An 18,150-nucleotide genomic window follows, 5' to 3' on the forward strand; every position below is an offset into this window, starting at 1 on the left:
TAGGCGAGACCTGACTGAAGAAGGAACATATGACTTGTTTGGGGGACCGTTACCTGGGTCAGGTTCTGAAGCCAGGGCAGAGTTTATTAGGTCGGTGATCTCCCAGGTAACCATCCCAACAGTGCAGGAAGCGGGTAGAACAGGTTCAGGCGTCTCGGATTGATCAGTGGAATAAAGACGAGAGAGAGAATCGGGTTTGATGTTCTTGGATCCGGGTCTGTAAGAGATGATGAGATTGAATCGAGAGAAAAATAGTGACCACCTTGACTGCCGAGGATTGGCCTGTTTGGCGGATTGGATATAGGCAAGGTTCTTATGATCTGTCCAAACAAGAACCGGGTGTTCTGCCCCCTCAAGCCAGTGTCTCCACTCCTCTAATGCCAATTTGATGGCCAGTAATTCGCGGTCCCCAACGTCGTAACGTGCTCAGCAGAGGAAAGTCTACGGGAGAAGAAAGCACATGGGTGAACTCTTTGGTCTGAATCGAGTCTCTGAGATAAGACAGCACCAACTCCTGAGTCGGAAGCGTCGACTTCGAGGATGAATTGTTTTGATGAATCAGGCTGGATTAACACTGGAGCTCTGGAAAACAACATCTTTAGTTTGTCAAAAGCAGTTTGTGCCTCGGGGGACCATTGGAAGGTTCTCTTGACTGAAGGCTATATCGTGATTTGGGCCCACGTTTGGACACAGCCTTAACTTGTGAATTCACAGTTTACAGAAAACTACTTTACTGAGTAACAAATATTTGCCTGGCTAATATTTTATGGACTGTGTTGAGTCAATCATCATATCAAGGAATGATTAATTACTTAATCACTACCTGACCATTATCTAATGTTTTGAGAAAACTTAAGTAGAGTAAAAGCACACATTTTTTCCTGCTTGGTTATTCTGTGTTTCCCAAGAAACTAAGCAGTGGGTTTGGTTTCCTGGGTGTTCCCCAGTAAGTACAGTACTGTGTAACCCCCTATTAGCTCCTGCTCAGTTCTTTTGGTGTTCTCTAGTAATCAGATTTTGAGAACTTTATTGTAAAGCATGAACTCAATTCAAACCTGTTAGGTTTGAACACCAAACACCTTATTCAGCAACCTGCACAAAGAATGACACAGAGAATTTAGTATATTTTACTTGCAAGGAGAGGGGATCAGAAACTGCATTCAGTTACAACTTCAAACCCACTCTGAAGCAGTATCTGCTCTCCAAGCCCTTTATTGAAGAAACGCCCTGATTACAATGTGGTTTCAACCGCTAAAGGGGGAGGGAACAGAACCCAGTTGAAACCAGAATTTTCGTACAACATCATACAACATCATACAACATCATAGGATAAGGAGAACCCCTCTCCTTATCTAGTTGCACAGTTCTCCATTCTCTTCCACACCCTTAACGACATCTGTTAACAGCAGTCGCAGTCAGCATCCCTCCTGCACAGACTTAAAAAACATTAATGACACAGCAAACAAAACTAAATGTTTTAACACTCTTTGTAATATGAGTAAGATAGAGATAACAAAATGTGTAAGTATAATATGATTAAAGTAGAATAACTTATGTACAATTAATTAACCCAACATTTCCCTCCTGTTTATTCACTTTAAGCTATTTATTTTTATCATTCAATAGTTACTTCTTTTCAGATTTTCAACTAAGAAATCATTCTTTTTTCTTTTTTTAGCTGTAAAGGGTACACTCAGAGGTACTTTAAACTGGTGGGTTATTGTCGTTGGGATTAGGATAAAAGTCAGGAAAGTGTAAAGAGAATTCATCCTCTTCGCTGTCTTCATCATCCGATAGGTGTTCCTCAGTGGACATAAGGGCATACATTTCTGTTTTCATGGGTTGTATTGCAGTGGTAATTAGTCTATTTAGCAGCGCTCTAATACATGGAATACAACAACATCCACATAAGGTCAGGATGGCGGCAAATATAGCTACAGACATCAAAATAGAAAGTACCAGTTGTTTGTATTTACCAAAAATGTCTCCAGATCCATCCCACATTTTTGTGTCAACTCCAGAATGGTCTTTCATTTTGCTGTTAAGAGAGCGAAGGCCTTCAAGGGCCTTTGTGAGGCTGCCATCTGCAGCAGTGTTGTTGGGAATAAAGGTGCAACACTGATCTCCAAAAATAGAGCACACACCACCTTTTTCAGCTAACAACATGTCAACAGCAATACGGTTCTGGAAAGCCATCAGAGAGGTAGCTGACAATTGTTCATGGACGGCGGAGAAGCCTTGTTCTGTTTTATTTCCCAGCCTCTGGACGTTATAATGGATGTAGTTGATCCTGTCTACATTTTTATTTATAGTACACCACCAGCATAAGAAAGATTCAAATCCTGCAGAAACTTGATTCACTAGTTTATACTCATCTGGAACACCTCTGGGTACTCCAATACTGTCAATATAAGTAGGGTCATCTGGACTCCACGCATTTTCAGATGCCCTCCTTCTTCTAGTATGCCATGTATGTGGTAAAATACTGTTTACAGTCGTTAACAATTCATCCATTGTGAGTGAAGTAATAGAAACAGGTAAAATCAAGGTGACTGCAGCACACAATCCAGTGGTGTTGCATGGAAGTCTGTCAAACAATCTGTCATCTCCACACCACCACCAGATGTCACTGCGGGATTGAGGTTTAAAAAAGGTGGATACCAGTAAAATGCTTGCACATTGTTTTTCATTTAGTGTACCCAATTTTGGGCCCACTCCGGTCCTGTTTAAACAGGTGAAATTTGCCACAGCCACTTTCTTCAAAAAGATTGGTTTTTTCTTCTCATCTGTGGTCAGGGGATAGATCTTATCCCAATAGGTGCAATTATCAGTTGGAACTGTATAATTCATTATATTTAGAAGACATTGAGGAGTTATGGTGGCAGGAACCACACGTAACAGCGGTCTGGCTCCCATACACACAAGACAATCAGTGGACACTGTTTTAGCTGCTTGTTCTGCCATTAAAAGCCAGTTATTTGTTTGCCCAGAGATTCCAGTGGTGACTTGAAACAGTTCATCCGTTTTAAGCGGGTCATTAATATTTTGAATTTTTATCTGTTCACCTTGGGCAGAAGTAAGAATCCCTTGTATCTCATTTTCTTCTTGTGTAACATTTGCAGAGCACAGATACAATGTCCAACATGGATCGGTTTCACTAGACCGTGCACATATAAATGAGGAAGAACAGCCTTCCTTCTCAAGGGGTTCTGCTGTGGAGTTTATTGTCATAGTGAAAACTTTGGAGGCATGGTTAACAGTGAACCCTGATATTCTACTCATCCATTTCTTAGCTAAAGATGTCCATCCATACGATCCTTTTTTCCACTGTCCAGTGGTTCTGAAAACGTCTCCCCAACTCTTTTGAGTTCTTTGAACTACACGGGGATATAGGTAGAAATCATAACCTCGCCAATCTCCCGGGTCAATTTTAAATCTTTGCGAGAATGTTTGAAAAGGAATAGTCACCAAACTGATTATTCTAGTAGAGTTATAGCAGAGATAGACGTCCCTTTTACAAATAGCTGGCTCATGGGGGCAACAAGAATCCTTGCCCTGAGTGAGAGCTAAAGACAAAACTAATATGAAAAGTTGCAACATTATCTAGGTTCAAACTTCAAAAAGTTTCCTATGGGTAATCTTTTACACAGTGGTCTACTTCCTATGACCTCTCGGCAGAGTTGTTGAACCTTCACCAGTTTGAGATGGTTGTATGCTAAAAAATACAACCCCCTTTGTACGATGGACTTCCTCTGAAGGTCGGTGAAGGAGACCAAATGCGTATTCTATAACAGGTACCACAGTAGAATTACTAGAGTGCTAAGCAGTACGGTAAGGTTCCACAGAATAATTAAGCAGGTGATTTTACACATTACTCATCTGATCTATCTATCACTTTCTTGCAGTGTGACAAGTGGATCCATGTGCTTCTTTCAGCTATTTTTAATGCAGTTGGAGTGGTCAACAAAACCTGATAGGGTCCTTCCCACTTAGGTGAATACCAATGTTTCCTCTTTATGCTCTTTATGAGGACCCAATCACCTGGTTCAACTAATTGGTTTTCCTGTGGAGACACAGAGGGTGGGACACTGTCAGTTTGGTTCAGCTGTTGCTTTTGTTGCTCCAGCATCTTTCTCATGTAGTCTGCTAGAGTACTTTCATCATCTGTTTCCCAGCTATTATTAAAATAGGGAAGTCTATATGGTCTGCCAAATATTGTTTCATAAGGGGTCAACCCGGTCGTACTTGTAATATTTATGTGTAGTTTAACTAAATCCAAACATTGAGTCCATGATCTTCCCGTTTCTTCCATACATTTCCTAAGTCGGTTTTTAACGAATCCGTTCGTTCTTTCCACAAGGCCTGCGCTTTGTGGATGATAAGCACAGTGGTTTTTCAAATCTATGTGAAAGGCTTGTCCTATTTTGGTTATTATCTGATTTACAAAATGTGTGCCATTATCACTATAAATTTTCTCTGGAATCCCATAACGGGGAATTATGTCTTTGCATAATGCTTTTGCGACTGTTAGTGCATCTGGATGTTTTGTAGGAAACAGTTCTACCCATTTAGAAAACGAGTCAACTATTACTAAACAGAACTTTTTACCTTCACTAGGGCTTAGTTCTATAAAATCCATATGTATATGTTGAAAGGGGTAGTTTGGCTTTGGGAATTGTCCTCTTTTAGGCCTTAGGTTCCCCTGAGCATTGTGCTTTGCACATATTAAGCATGCTCTACAAAAATTTTTTGAATAAGCATTAAAACCATAGGTCGTATATGTTTGGTTTACCAATCCTACCATCCCTCCGGTTGACACATGGGTTTTACCATGGGTCAATATAGCTGCCCATTTGTATAAGTTTTTTGGAAGGATTGGTTTATTTTCTGGTCAGGTGTAAATCCCCTCCTTTAATCGTGCTCCTTTGCTTTTCCATTGTTCTTGTTCCTGTTTAGGAGCTTGCTGCTGCATGTCTTGTAAGATGTCGTCTTTTAGTGAATTGTCTGTTAATGTTAATACTGTTATTTCTTTTAAAGCAGCTTCTTTTGCTATTTTATCTGCAAAGGAATTTCCTTTTGAAACAGCATCTTTTCCCGATGTGTGGGCCGCACATTTGCATATTGCCAGCTGCTTTGGCAGCTGTACTGCTTGTAAAAGTTCTTTCAGTAAATTGGCATGGGTCACTAGTTTCCCGGCTGATGTTATCATGCCTCTGTTTTTCCAATGTTGTGCAAAGGTATGTGTTGTAGCATAAGCATATTGACTATCTGTCCAGATAGTTACTATTTTGTCTTTCATCAATTTGCATGCTTCAGTAAGAGCAATCAGTTCTGCTGCTTGTGCAGAGTAATGTTGTGGTAAAGCTTCCGCTTTTAGCACAGCGGTATGTGTCACTACAGCATAACCAGTTCTTGTTTTCCCTTTTTCATCTTTTTTAGAGGATCCATCAACAAATAATGTTTCTCCTTCTGACAAAGGAGTGTCTTTCAAATCTGGCCTACTTTTAGCAGTTTGTTCAGCCAGAGCCTCACAATCATGAGATTCCCCATCATCTGGTGTGGGGATAAGTGTTGCTGGGTTCAGCACCGTGCAGCGTTCTATTTTCAAATGCGGCTGTGACAGAAGTAAAGACATGCATGAGAGGTGTGTGGCTGGGGATAGAAAAGTCATTTTAGTTTGTAAAAGCAAAGCAGACACCGAGTGGGGAACTTTTAATGTCAGTGGATGGAATAATACTATGTCAGCACTGGACGTTACTGCCAATGAAGCAGCTATCACTGCTCGCACACAGTGTGGAAGTGCACATGCTACAGCATCTAATTTAGTAGAATAGTATGCTATTGGCCGTAATTTATTCCCATGCATTTGAGTTAAGACCGAGGTCATAAAATGACCTTTACAGTCCACCATTTGTACAAATTCTTTTTCATAGTCTGGGAGTGCTAACGTGCAACTGCTCACCATAGCCTGCTTAATGTTACAGAAGGCCGCTTCTGCTTCAGATGTCCATTTTAGGTTGTCTGACATTTTCAGTTCCTCTTTATACATAAGTAAGTTTAACGGTGCAGTTATTTCTGCATAATTTGGTACCCAGCTTCTGCAATAATTAGTGAGTCCTAAGAAGGACATCATTTGTTTCTTTGTAAGTGGCTTAGGCGCATGCAGTATTGCTGCTTTTCTTTCTTCCATTATGGTTCTGCCGCCAGCACTTAATTGATGTCCTAAGTATTTTACACGTTTTTGGCAAAATTGTAGCTTGTTTTTGCTAACTTTATGGCCTTCATCTGCCAAATGTTTCAGTAATGCGATTGTATCAATTTCACAACCTTCTTTAGTCTCAGATGCTATCAAAATGTCATCAACATATGTTAATAGTTGGCTTTGTCTAGGTGGTTCAAAGGAGGACAAGCTGGAAGAGATCACTTGGGAATATATCGTAGGACTTTCACAGTATCCCTGGGGTAAACGCGTATATGTATATCGTTTCCCTTTAAAGGTGAAAGCAAACCAGTACCGACTGTCTTTATGTACTGGAACAGAGAAAAAAGCATTGCTAATGTCCACTACTGTGAAATATTTAGCTTGAGGATTTAGGGAATTCAATAATGTGTGAGGGTCTGCAACACATGGTGATCTCTGTATTACTGCATTGTTCACTGCTTGTAAGTCCTGAACCATTCGCCATCCTGTTGATGGGGGTGCCTTTTTAACAGGAAATATTGGTGTGTTACAGGGAGAATCTGCACATTCCACCAACACTCCTGCTTTCTTTAAATCTTCAATGACTGGCTCTATGCCAGCTACAGCATCTGGTTTCAATGGATACTGTCTTACCCTAGGACGGTGTTCTGTTTTAGGTCTTATTATCACAGGTAATGCTTTCTTAACTAGGCCTACATCTGTAGGTCCTTGAGACCACAATTTAGCTGGAACCTGCTTCAGCAGTGTTTCCTCTGCTTCTGTGAAATATATCTGTCACTGTTGTTCCTCATCTAAATGGACTCCCGCCTGAACAGTTACTGTCCAGAACAAAGCTTTCTTTGTCAGTTCTGTTGATGCACTGTACCATGTGTTCACAGAGGTTGCTACCCAATCGCAGGCTCGTTCCCCTCTCTCAACCAATCTCCCCAGGTCTTGCCATTTGTCCTGTTTTGCCTTACATAAGGAAATGTGTGGCTTCCAATGTTGGTGGAACAAGGGAAGCAAAGATGATGGAAGGAGTACTGCTGCTGCGGAGCTAGACTCCACATCAGAGTAAACATAAGAGACTGTGATTTTTTCAGGGGTAGCTTTATCTAGCTGTTGCTTATACTGGGCATCTGGTTGGCCTCTATACCACATGGTTACATGCAGATCATCAGGAGGCATTTGATCTTGTACATTCCTGACTGCCTGTTTACCTTCCTCCATAAGATAAGCTCCAGTGGACGTGGGGGGTTTATTCGGAACATCTAAGGCGTAGTAGTATTTTGGGCTTCCAGTTCCCCTGAGAACAAACACTTCTTCAGGTTTTTGTCTAATGATTTTCAAACCATTTGGAGTTGGCATGATGGCTAGGGAAAGCGCCACCAGGCCATCTCTGCCCAATAGTTTAACTGGACATTCAGGCAACAGTAAAACAGGCAGCTGACATGATTTTCCTTCAGGGTCTCTGAGCCACAACGGCTCAGTCTCTGGAACCTTTTTTGTGACACCTTGGGCCGCACGCACTATTGAGTAATTTGAACTTAAGGGTGCATGTAGTATGGTTTCTTTTACAGTGGTCCTGCATGCTCCTGTATCGCACAAAAACTTCACAGGAGTGCCCTGGACCATGAGGACTATTTCAGGTCTATATTTTTCTTCAAAAAACAAATCTTCTAGGTTTAAGACATCCATATTTTCATCCTCTTTCTCTCTAATAGAAAATGGCTGCTCATCTAGTCATGCTGAGCTCCCTGCATTTTGTGGTTTACGTCGACAGTGTCTAGCTATGTGGTCTTCTTTTCCACATGACCAACACGCTCTGGAATCATCAGTTGAGCGTGATCCAAAGCCTCTTCCCCTTCCACGGCCTCTGCCTCGGCCTCTACCTCTGGACTGCTGATAAAACACAGTGTCCTCCTCCTCCTGATAAAACACAGTGGATTCTTTACTTTTATTCTTTTTACTTTTTATGACTTTCTCTGCATGCAGGGCGTGATTTATATAATTTTGAAGTGTTCCACCACTCATCTCTATGTGGTGACGATTTACCCATTTTTGAATTATACATTCTTCCACATCTTGCTTTGGAGAGGGAATTCCTTCTACTGTTTTTCTTTGTCTCTCCTCTCTCCCTCTCTTAACTCCACGCTCTCCCTCTTCTCTCTGTCCTGCTAATTTCATCCAGACCATGGTTTGCATGTAACCTTCTTTTGCCATCAAAGTGTCTTTATTTTTGCTTTTTGTTTTTATTTTTTGCTGCAATTCCTTTATGTTTGTGGTGCTCAATTTACCATTAAAACCGTAGTTTTTTATCCAGTAACACAACGGCTCTACCGCCAATGGGTCATCATTTTCAACTGCTTTCTAGTCTTTACACTGGAGTTCCTCCAATAACTTCTGTTTTTCTTTACTTTGCCCCTTTCCCATTTTGAACTAAATTTGGGCCCAGTGGGTTTTCAACACCTGTCGTGTTCTAAACACTGGGGCTTCAGACAAGATGGTGATCAACGACTTTTTGTGGTAAAACTCACTTCAACCCTTACAGGTGGAGTTTTTTTGTCTACAAACATCCACAAAAGCTCACCATTTAACCCTTGTCTTTTTGGTATGAAATACAGATATCTAGTGATATCTATATTTCCTTTCACACACACACACACACACACACACACTCACACTGCGCAGTTAACTTTTACTTTATTTTAAACACAGAGGACGCCGCCATCCTACGCAGAATTTAACTAGTTTACAACTCGGGGAGCCTGCCCTTACAAACTAGGGGAGCCTGCCCTCCCGCGGACTTTAACTGTTTTAAAATTTCTATTTTACCTGATAGAGTCTAGAATTGTCAGGGTTTTAGTACAAAAGGGGGACCTCGTTACCCCATGCGGAATTTAACTATTTAAGATAGAGGACACCGCCGTCCTTCACGAGGTTTAAACTGTTTGCAAAGGGGAATCTCGTGACCCCACGCTGAGAGGACTTCAAAAGGGGAATCTCGTGACCCCACGCCCTTCACTTCGATCTTTTTTTCTTTTTTTTTTATATTATTATATTTTTATAAATTTTTTATATTTTATATATTTTTCTTCCAATAATTCACTCACTCCTTATTAAAAGAAAAACTACTCACAATTCTCTGCGTCCTCGAAATGCTTCAACCGTCGGACCCCAGCTTGTCAGGGAGAGACCAGTCCCGTAAAGGGTCTCTTTGCTGCGGCCGCAGGCTTATCTGGATCTCACTCACCTGCTGGGGGTCGTCGGGTATCTTGCAATCCGGCTCGAAGGACCAATTAATGTTAGGTTTGAACACCAAACACCTTATTCAGCAACCTGCACAAAGAATGACACAGAGAATTTAGTATATTTTACTTGCAAGGAGAGGGGATCAGAAACTGCATTCAGTTACAACTTCAAACCCACTCTGAAGCAGTATCTGCTCTCCAAGCCCTTTATTGAAGAAACGCCCTGATTACAATGTGGTTTCAACCGCTAAAGGGGGAGGGAACAGAACCCAGTTGAAACCAGAATTTTCGTACAACATCATACAACATCATACAACATCATAGGATAAGGAGAACCCCTCTCCTTATCTAGTTGCACAGTTCTCCATTCTCTTCCACACCCTTAACGACATCTGTTAACAGCAGTCGCAGTCAGCATCCCTCCTGCACAGACTTAAAAAACATTAATGACACAGCAAACAAAACTAAATGTTTTAACACTCTTTGTAATATGAGTAAGATAGAGATAACAAAATGTGTAAGTATAATATGATTAAAGTAGAATAACTTATGTACAATTAATTAACCCAACAAAACCTTAATCCTAAGCCTTATTCCAGAAGATAACCTTTCCTCATGGGGACTGCTCGTTGCTCTCCTCAAGGACCTGTAACTCCCCACATTTTGGCATATTCCATACTTTCCCCACAACCCAGGAGACACACTACATTGTATTAATGGGGGTCCTTGGTTTGATTGGTCGCTGTGTTGGACAACCAAAAGCCACCGTTGATACGTCAAAAGTTAACATCTCTTGAATGTTTTGTAGTCATAGGTCTAATTTAAGTGCTAATTTTGCTCACTAAGCTGAATAGATCAAAAACAAATGGATGTTGAAATAATGGCACATAATACTGGAAAGTAGCCTGAAAAGAAATATGTACATCTATGTGAAAACAGCGTGACCCACACATACTGTTTTCACTGTTTTTTGGACTTTTCTTCTTGTGTTTCTGAACAATCTTATTATGTGTTTGTAAAATGTGAAAAATTCACCTTTTTGTAGTTTTTTTTCAGAGGGGTAAAAAGTATTGCATCAAAAGACCTTTACCCAAAATGTCAAACCATTTAGCACAGGTCTTACTTAGATTCAGCGTCTAATTGAATCTCTTTGGTCATCAGATATTCCTGCCGCCGATTCCCCATCCTTGGCTGTGGTGCTAAGTCTGTGTCTGACTGTAGCAGCCACATTTGGAGTCCTACTGGTCGCTCTAATGTGTTGGAGGTCAAAGATGCATGCAAAAAAACTTAATATAAATTCAGGTGCAAGATGACCCAAAATTAAAAAAAAAACATGTAAGAGTTAACTTTGTCATGTGCAAGTGTTTAAAACGATATCCGCCTTTTTCTATTCATGTAGAAATTATTTCCCTGAAAGAAGAGAATAAGACTCAAAAGGAGGTGTTGATGTTGCCTGGAGACAGACCAACCCCTCCACGTCTTCTAATTTGCTACAGCAGCTGTGATGGCCCTGCTCATGTAAATGCAGTCATGCAGTTGGCAGCCTTCATACAGAAGCACATGGCGACCCAGGTAATCTGAGCTCTTTGCTTCTTTTCTAAATGTTCTGTGATTTCAGTAAATGTTGTCCACGTATTTACAAAGATGAGGAAGAAGAAGTTTGAAACACACCTGTCTTTTCAGGTGTGCCTGGACCTCTGGGATTCTCTAAGCATTGCAGAGGAGGGCAGTATGGCCTGGCACTGTCGGCAGATCAGGGAGAGTGATTTCATACTAGTTATCTGTTCTCCAGGATTTAGACAAAGTCATGACCAAGCTGATCAAGAGTTCAATCATGACAACATTTTAGATGTGATGTCAACCACTTGCAGTTCTAAAGCCATCATCCAACTTATTGGAGAAGAGGTGGGACAAGCCAAAGCCCGTGGAGAAGACCTGTCTAAATACATGGCGGCCATTTTCCAGTACTGCAAGGAAACGGACATCCCCATTGAGCTGAGACTGGCATCTCACTACACATTACCATGCGACTTTCCACTTCTCTTCTCTCATCTTCATGGTGTGGCCCTGCACAGACCAGGCAGTTACCTGATGATAAACAACATCACAGAAGAGGGATTCACTACTGTCCCAACAGGAGCTGCTCTTCAAGTGGCCATCCAGGAGGCAGGGATGTCACTGAGTGGAGAAACTCAGCAGACATTGGAAGGCCAAAAATGCAACAGAGTAGAAGTTTAAAACTCAATATAGAGAGGGAAATCATAATTACACCCTTTTCTTTTCATGTAATTTGTTTCTATTTTGGCTGAAAATCCACACCATTTATGAAGGACAACCCGAGTTATCCACGTAAACTAGGGACAACTAGATGCAAAAAAGCCTAAACTGCCCAAATGGGAGGCATAGTTAAATTTACTCTGTTACATTTACTTGAGTAACTTTTTTATCTACTTTTAGGAGTAGTTTTCCAGCATTTTTCTTTTCACTTTAAGTTGAGTGAAAATTCTAGCTACTCCATCAATGAAGAGTAATGTTACTTAATGAAAAAAAGTCTTCTTTTTTGTACTCAAGCTTATTGGTGTTTTTCTTCCCTCTGCTGAATCTGCCGTGCCATTTGGATGTATTCTTACATACTGCAACCATTGATTTTGTAACTTCTATAACTCAAACAAATGAAATCAGTTGTTATTGTCATTGTTAGTAAGTAGATCAGTTGCTCAGTACTTGAGTAGCCTTTTTACGTTTTACTTAAGGGACTTCTTTAAAGGATACTTTTTACTTAATAGTCTAAATAGTCTTACAATTTACCATTTTGGGTACTCCACCCTGCTCTGCTAAAATTTTATTTTAACCATCTTTTCCACAAAAACAGTCTTCAAGTCTTAAAAACTCTAAGATGCGTCCCCTATTTACTCTGATCTTCTGTTTGGAGTTCTTGGTTAAAAGTCAAGTGAATGACTAGGTGGTTTTAGAACCGTTATTTTAAAGTTTCCTTTGCTGCATGTTGGGAACCAAACCTTTTTTATCTTCACATTTGTATCTGGTAAGTCTTGATAAGTTTCTTAATTCATCTCTAATTCTCCATTCGTTTTTCACTCATCTTAATGCTTGACATTTCTATGGCTGAACGTCACTGTGACAAAGTGGGTGAAAACACCATTGGTCTCAGTTTATACATTTTATTGTTCTTGTTTGCTTGATTTAACCATCTCTTTATTCTGTAGTCTGCATTCATACACTATTCCGTGTTTGTTTATGTTTGCATTTTTACAGATTTAGTATAACATCTTGGTTTAAATCAAGTTACAACTCTTCTAGGTTTCTGATTATTGAAGTGTTGTGTTTCATTTTGGTGAACTTAATTGACCTGTCTTTCAGGAGGAAGTGTGATATTGCTTCATGCAATTAGAACCTCCTGTGTAGATCTGTGGTCACAGGAAGGTGATTTAATTGTGTGGTGTATGGGGGGGGGTCTATTTATTGTTTCTCCTCCTCTGTCAGAAATGAGAGATAAGGCCACAAGGTCAGATTTGGCACTGTCAGATTTGGGATGGATTCTTGGTTTTCTATCCCTTTTTACATCTTATTTTCTTCCATGAGTCATTCCCAGTGTCATTTCATTTTATTACAAATAACTACTTGCATTGACTTTTTTTTTTTTTTTTTTGGATATGTGGATCAATGGGGTTTCATTCATAAATGGAATTAATTACGAGTCAGTTTATTTGGAACTATATTTATTGTTCTTTCCCCATTCCAATAATTGTGGATACATGAGAGGAGGCTCAAATGCACACAACTTTGCACTATATTTTATGACTTTATGCATGCAGTACTGTACATAAGGTATAGAAATACTAATACCTTTATTATATGTCTTCTAAAATGCTGCTAGGTGTTTAATCCCTTTGAAAATAATCACTACCTGTGGAATATATCTTTGAGTATGTTTACAAACATATTTTTTTCATGCTTATGCGTATCATATATAGTTTTTCTTTTTTTTTCTTCGATTTTTAGTTGAATGAACGGTATATACAGTATATGTAAACTGTATTTTGAAACATTTTATTTTACGTATACCTTTATTCTGTATAAATAAACCAGACTTTCTCAAAATGTAACAAATCAAATGATGGTGCCCAATGATGTTTCTGTCTGATTTACTTTTATAATTTATGCAGTGAGTGGTTTGATTTTAATCATTGTTTTGGATTTTTTAAATTGAGTCAAACTGTTTTTTTGTAACACAACACATTTTGGCTATGGAAATTCCTGCACTCAAAACTACTTATTAGATGTCACCTAGTGTTAGTCATGATACGTAATACCTTAACTATTTCCAAGTGAATCTGTTGTTTTTATACTGGCTTTATTGCATGAAAAAGTCTGACCATTCAGAAAGTTAAAGGGTTCATTTTAGAAGCTATACATAATAATATTGATAATCAACATAGTTATATTCAGATTAACACAGATGCATCGAAAGACTTGGATAACAAAACTGGTATAGTGTTTATTATTTCAGAATCTTGTGTTTCTTAGAGTAATAGGGTTAGTGATTGCCTATCAGTGTATACAGACAACTACTTTTTAGCAGTTCCCTGGCTAGAGGAAATCAGGTAATACGATTTTTTCAGATTCTTGTTCATTATTACAAATTCTATATAACAATAAGTTATTTGGTAAATCTGACATCCAGAGCATTCTGGATAGCATGGAGCCTTCCATGCTGTTCAGTGTAGCGAGGAATGCTCTGATCTTTATATTGGAGAAACCAAACAACCTCTCCACAGACGCATGGCCCAACACTGAAGAGCGGCCTCCTCTGGACAAGACTCCGCAGTACATCTAAACCTTGTGGACAAAGGACATTCTTTTGAGGACCAAAATGTTCACATTCTGCATAAAGAAAATAGGTGGTATGAGAGGGGTGTGAAGGAAGCCATCTATGTTAAGAGAGACATTCTTTTGAGGACCAGAATGTTCACAATCTGCATAAAGAAAATAGGTGGTATGGGAGGGGCATGAAGAAAGCCATCTATGTTAAGAGACATTCTTTTGAGGACCAGAATGTTCACAATCTGCATAAAGAAAATAGGTGGTATGGGAGGGGCATGAAGAAAGCCATCTATGTTAAGAGACATTCTTTTGAGGACCAGAATGTTCACATTCTTGATAAAGAAAATAAGTGGTTTGAGAGGGGCTTGAAGGGAGCCAGCTATGTTAAGAGAGAATAAACAACTTTAAACGTGTGGGAGTGTTAGTAATACACCCTACTCCATGGTTATTTAACGAACCTGATATAGATTTGCGGCTCTTTATCTAAAGCAGAAGGGAAGTATGAGCCGGCAGATATATATGCTAAAATACCACCACAAAATACTCAGTTTTGCATTAGTATTAAGTACAACAAAGTGCTGATAAAATCTATAGAAGCAGGGAAGTTGGGAACAAGAAATGAAAAGGTAATTTTGCTTTAGATTACAGAGGAAAGTAGGGGAATCATGATCTTGGAAAACAAAAATCAAAAGGAAGAAGGAATTATGTCCCTTTTGGGACTTGGGCACACAGGACTAAACAGTAAACTATGCATTATAAGAAAACAGTAAACTATCGTGGAGAATAAGAACTGTAGAATGCGTCATTATACATTGCATTAAGTATAAAGACCAGAGGACGTAATCTAAAGCAAAATTTTTAGAATATTCCTTTTTTAATCAATGAAATATAAGCAGGCAATGGACCGGCCTTATTATTGTTATAAGGCCTTATTTATATTTTTAAGATCCATGGGATTATTTGATAGAATTTAGAGAGAACTGCTGGTGCCTTCCCATCCTGCAATCCCTGTTGGAGGACAGCGGTAATGTACATCAAAAGCAAATAAAAATGCAAGAAGAAGAACAACTTGAGTATCAGAAATAATGCTACAGGAGAAGATAAGTTATATCATGTTTCAAAAATGATCTGAGGAAGTATGCTACTTGTGATTATAATACAGTTTTAATTAAATTTGGAAAGAAGGTAAAATGCTAAAAAAAAAATGGAAAAGTGTGTGAATATTGCCATTTAATAAGGTAAAAATCCTAATAATGTTGGAAGTTATAGACCTTTTGCCCTAACATCTTATTTATGTAGATGGAGAAAATTCTAGTAAGAAATCTAAATTATACTTTTGAGAAAAAAGGGACTATATGCACCATATCAAAGTAGGATTGGAAAAAGACGTTCTACCATAGATGCTGAGAGGTGAAAGTAAGTTATGTAATGGAAAAAGCATTTAAAATGAAAACAATAATGAGCATTGTGTTCTTAGGTATAGAAAAGCCTTATGATTAAATGTGGTGGAAAGGATTATTAATTAAGCAAAATCTGATGGGAATGAGAGGAACATTTTAACTAGGTTGTAGATTTTCTAACAGAAAGAAGAATTAGAGTTAAAGTAGGATCTGAAATCTGGAAACAATTTGAATTAAACAATGGTATCCCACAAAGAAGAGTTACTAGTTTAGTGTTATTTAATAAAATGATTGATTATATTTTCATGAATTTGTATAGAAGGATTGGTTCAGCTGCATGCTGATTATGGGGCCATTTGGACAACAGGACAAGATTCCATAACAGTAAGAAACAAAGCAGACAAAAAGACAAATTGAATAATGGTCATAAATGCATAAATGGGGCTTTAAGCTCTCGTCAAGTAAATCTTGTTATATGATATGTACAAAAAAGAAAAAGGTAGATGAACAGAGTATGGAATTATATGGTCACAAAATCTAGACAGTAATTATTTTTTCATATCTGGATATATGATTAGACCAAAAAGGAACATATAGAAAAAAAAGAGACGAAATGTAAGAAAATCATAAATCTCATGAGAGCAGTAGCAGGAAAAGAATGGGGAGGAAGGATACAGTCATTGGTGCATAACTATCAGGCTGTAATGAGATCAACAATGGACTATGGGAAAGAGTAATTAATAAAGCAATGAGAATTTGTACTGGTGCAATAAGATCAACACAATTAGAGTTAGAAAAAGTGCCATTAGATTTAAGAACATATCAGCTCATGCTTACGTACTGCTGTCATTTACATGGATGTGGAAATGAAAACAAGCCAAAAAATATTATACCGGGGTGTTGGGAATATAATTCTTTTAACGGTAATGGGTTTGAATGGACAACAAAAATAAATTAGATGAATATAAAATAGGAAATGTATGTTTTTTTGTCACCTAGACCTATTAGTAATATCTTGATTTGGTTATTTCCAAATACTGAGATAGATTTAAATATAATGAAATTTAAAAAGAGTGGGAAGGCTGAGGGAAAGGTCAACTGGCAAAACATTGTATAAGAACCAAATATTATAGCTATTTAGATATTTAAAAAGATAGATCTAAAGGTGGAAAGGATACAGTAGGTATAGGAATATACATTTCAATATTGCAGGTAAGCATTGGGAGGAGATTACCTGATCAGATGTCATTGTACACAGCAGAAATTATGGCGTTGGCGATGATTTACGGACTATAATGGATAGAGGAAGAAGGAGGAAGTAGTTTGTTGTGTTGATTCTTTGGCAGCCCTTCACAGTATCCAAAATATGAAATCAGGAAGAGAAGATTTATTATGAAAAATTCATCAAAGTTTATTCAGAACTTTATATTAAATTAAATTTAGTTGGATTTCAGCCCATGTAGGAATAAATGGAAATGAAAGAGGAGACCAAATAGCTAAAAAGTCAATTAGGACAAATAATGTTATAAACATACTTTATGGGAAAGGAGAAGCTAAGGAAATAATAAAAAAAAGAAATAAGATAATAAGATTTGATCATATTGGGTGAAATAAAACATTGTTTTAACTAAGGAAATGTGAAACAGATGAATGTATAGAATGTAGGGTTGTCAAGAACATTTTCAACTCGATACTCATGAAAATATTCGATACTCATTACCATTTTCGATACCACGAGGATAAAAACAAAGACCCTAAAACTTTACAGAAACATTTTGATTAATAAATAAAATACAAAATAAATAAATAAATAAATAATGCATAAATAAACAATGAGAATATTTTGAGGTTGTATGCTGTGCACAATATTAAGCAAGCTTGATAAAAAAATAAATAAATAAATAACCAAATTAACTTACATTTTCCCTCCTTGGCTATGCTTTACACACATAACAATGACACTTGCCAAACCAGTTAACAAACAAATATAAATGCTGTATTCTCAGCAGCTGCTTCTGTTCCAAAAGAAATCTGAAACTGCAAAGTGCAGAGAATTATTCAATCACACAGTGTTCAGAAAGTGCATTTCCCTCTATTCTGCACTCTAGATGAATGACTGTTTAGGTGCCACTGGTGGTAGCACTGGCCTGAATTTGCTTTTATTTTCATTGCTGTTTATTATGTTTATTTTCATAGCTTCTGGGGACTTGGCATCATATTTCAGTTGTTGGTCAGACATAGATGGTAGAGTCGACTGTGTTTGATGGTGTTTGAACGCAGTTCTACTTCTCTCTAATCTATGACCTCAAGAGAGAAAATAACACTTTTCAGTCACCAACATTTATGTAAACGTATTAACTCTACGCTTATGTATACACACTGTAGGAGCCAATTATTTGTTGTTAATAATTAAAAATGTTTTTTTGTTTTTGTGCATAATCTAGCTAAATTTTACTTTACTTTATTGTTTGATATC

The 18,150-nt window shown here is 38.2% G+C and overlaps 1 protein-coding gene across 1 annotated transcript in view; it reads left to right on the forward strand.

The window, feature by feature from the left end:
* Positions 1-13,489, forward strand: part of si:ch211-207e14.4 (interleukin-17 receptor D) — a 46,076-nt gene extending 32,587 nt beyond the window's left edge. The window contains 3 exon segments of the mRNA XM_038269607.1: positions 10,594-10,734; positions 10,832-11,004; positions 11,116-13,489. Of these exon segments, the coding sequence (XP_038125535.1) occupies positions 10,594-10,734; positions 10,832-11,004; positions 11,116-11,670 (869 nt within the window). The 3' untranslated portion in view covers positions 11,671-13,489.
* The last annotated feature ends 4,661 nt before the right edge of the window (positions 13,490-18,150 follow it).

This window comes from Cyprinodon tularosa, unplaced genomic scaffold (assembly GCF_016077235.1).
Source record: "Cyprinodon tularosa strain WSP-4 unplaced genomic scaffold, ASM1607723v1 ctg731, whole genome shotgun sequence".
In the NCBI taxonomy this organism is placed as follows: domain Eukaryota; kingdom Metazoa; phylum Chordata; class Actinopteri; order Cyprinodontiformes; family Cyprinodontidae; genus Cyprinodon; species Cyprinodon tularosa.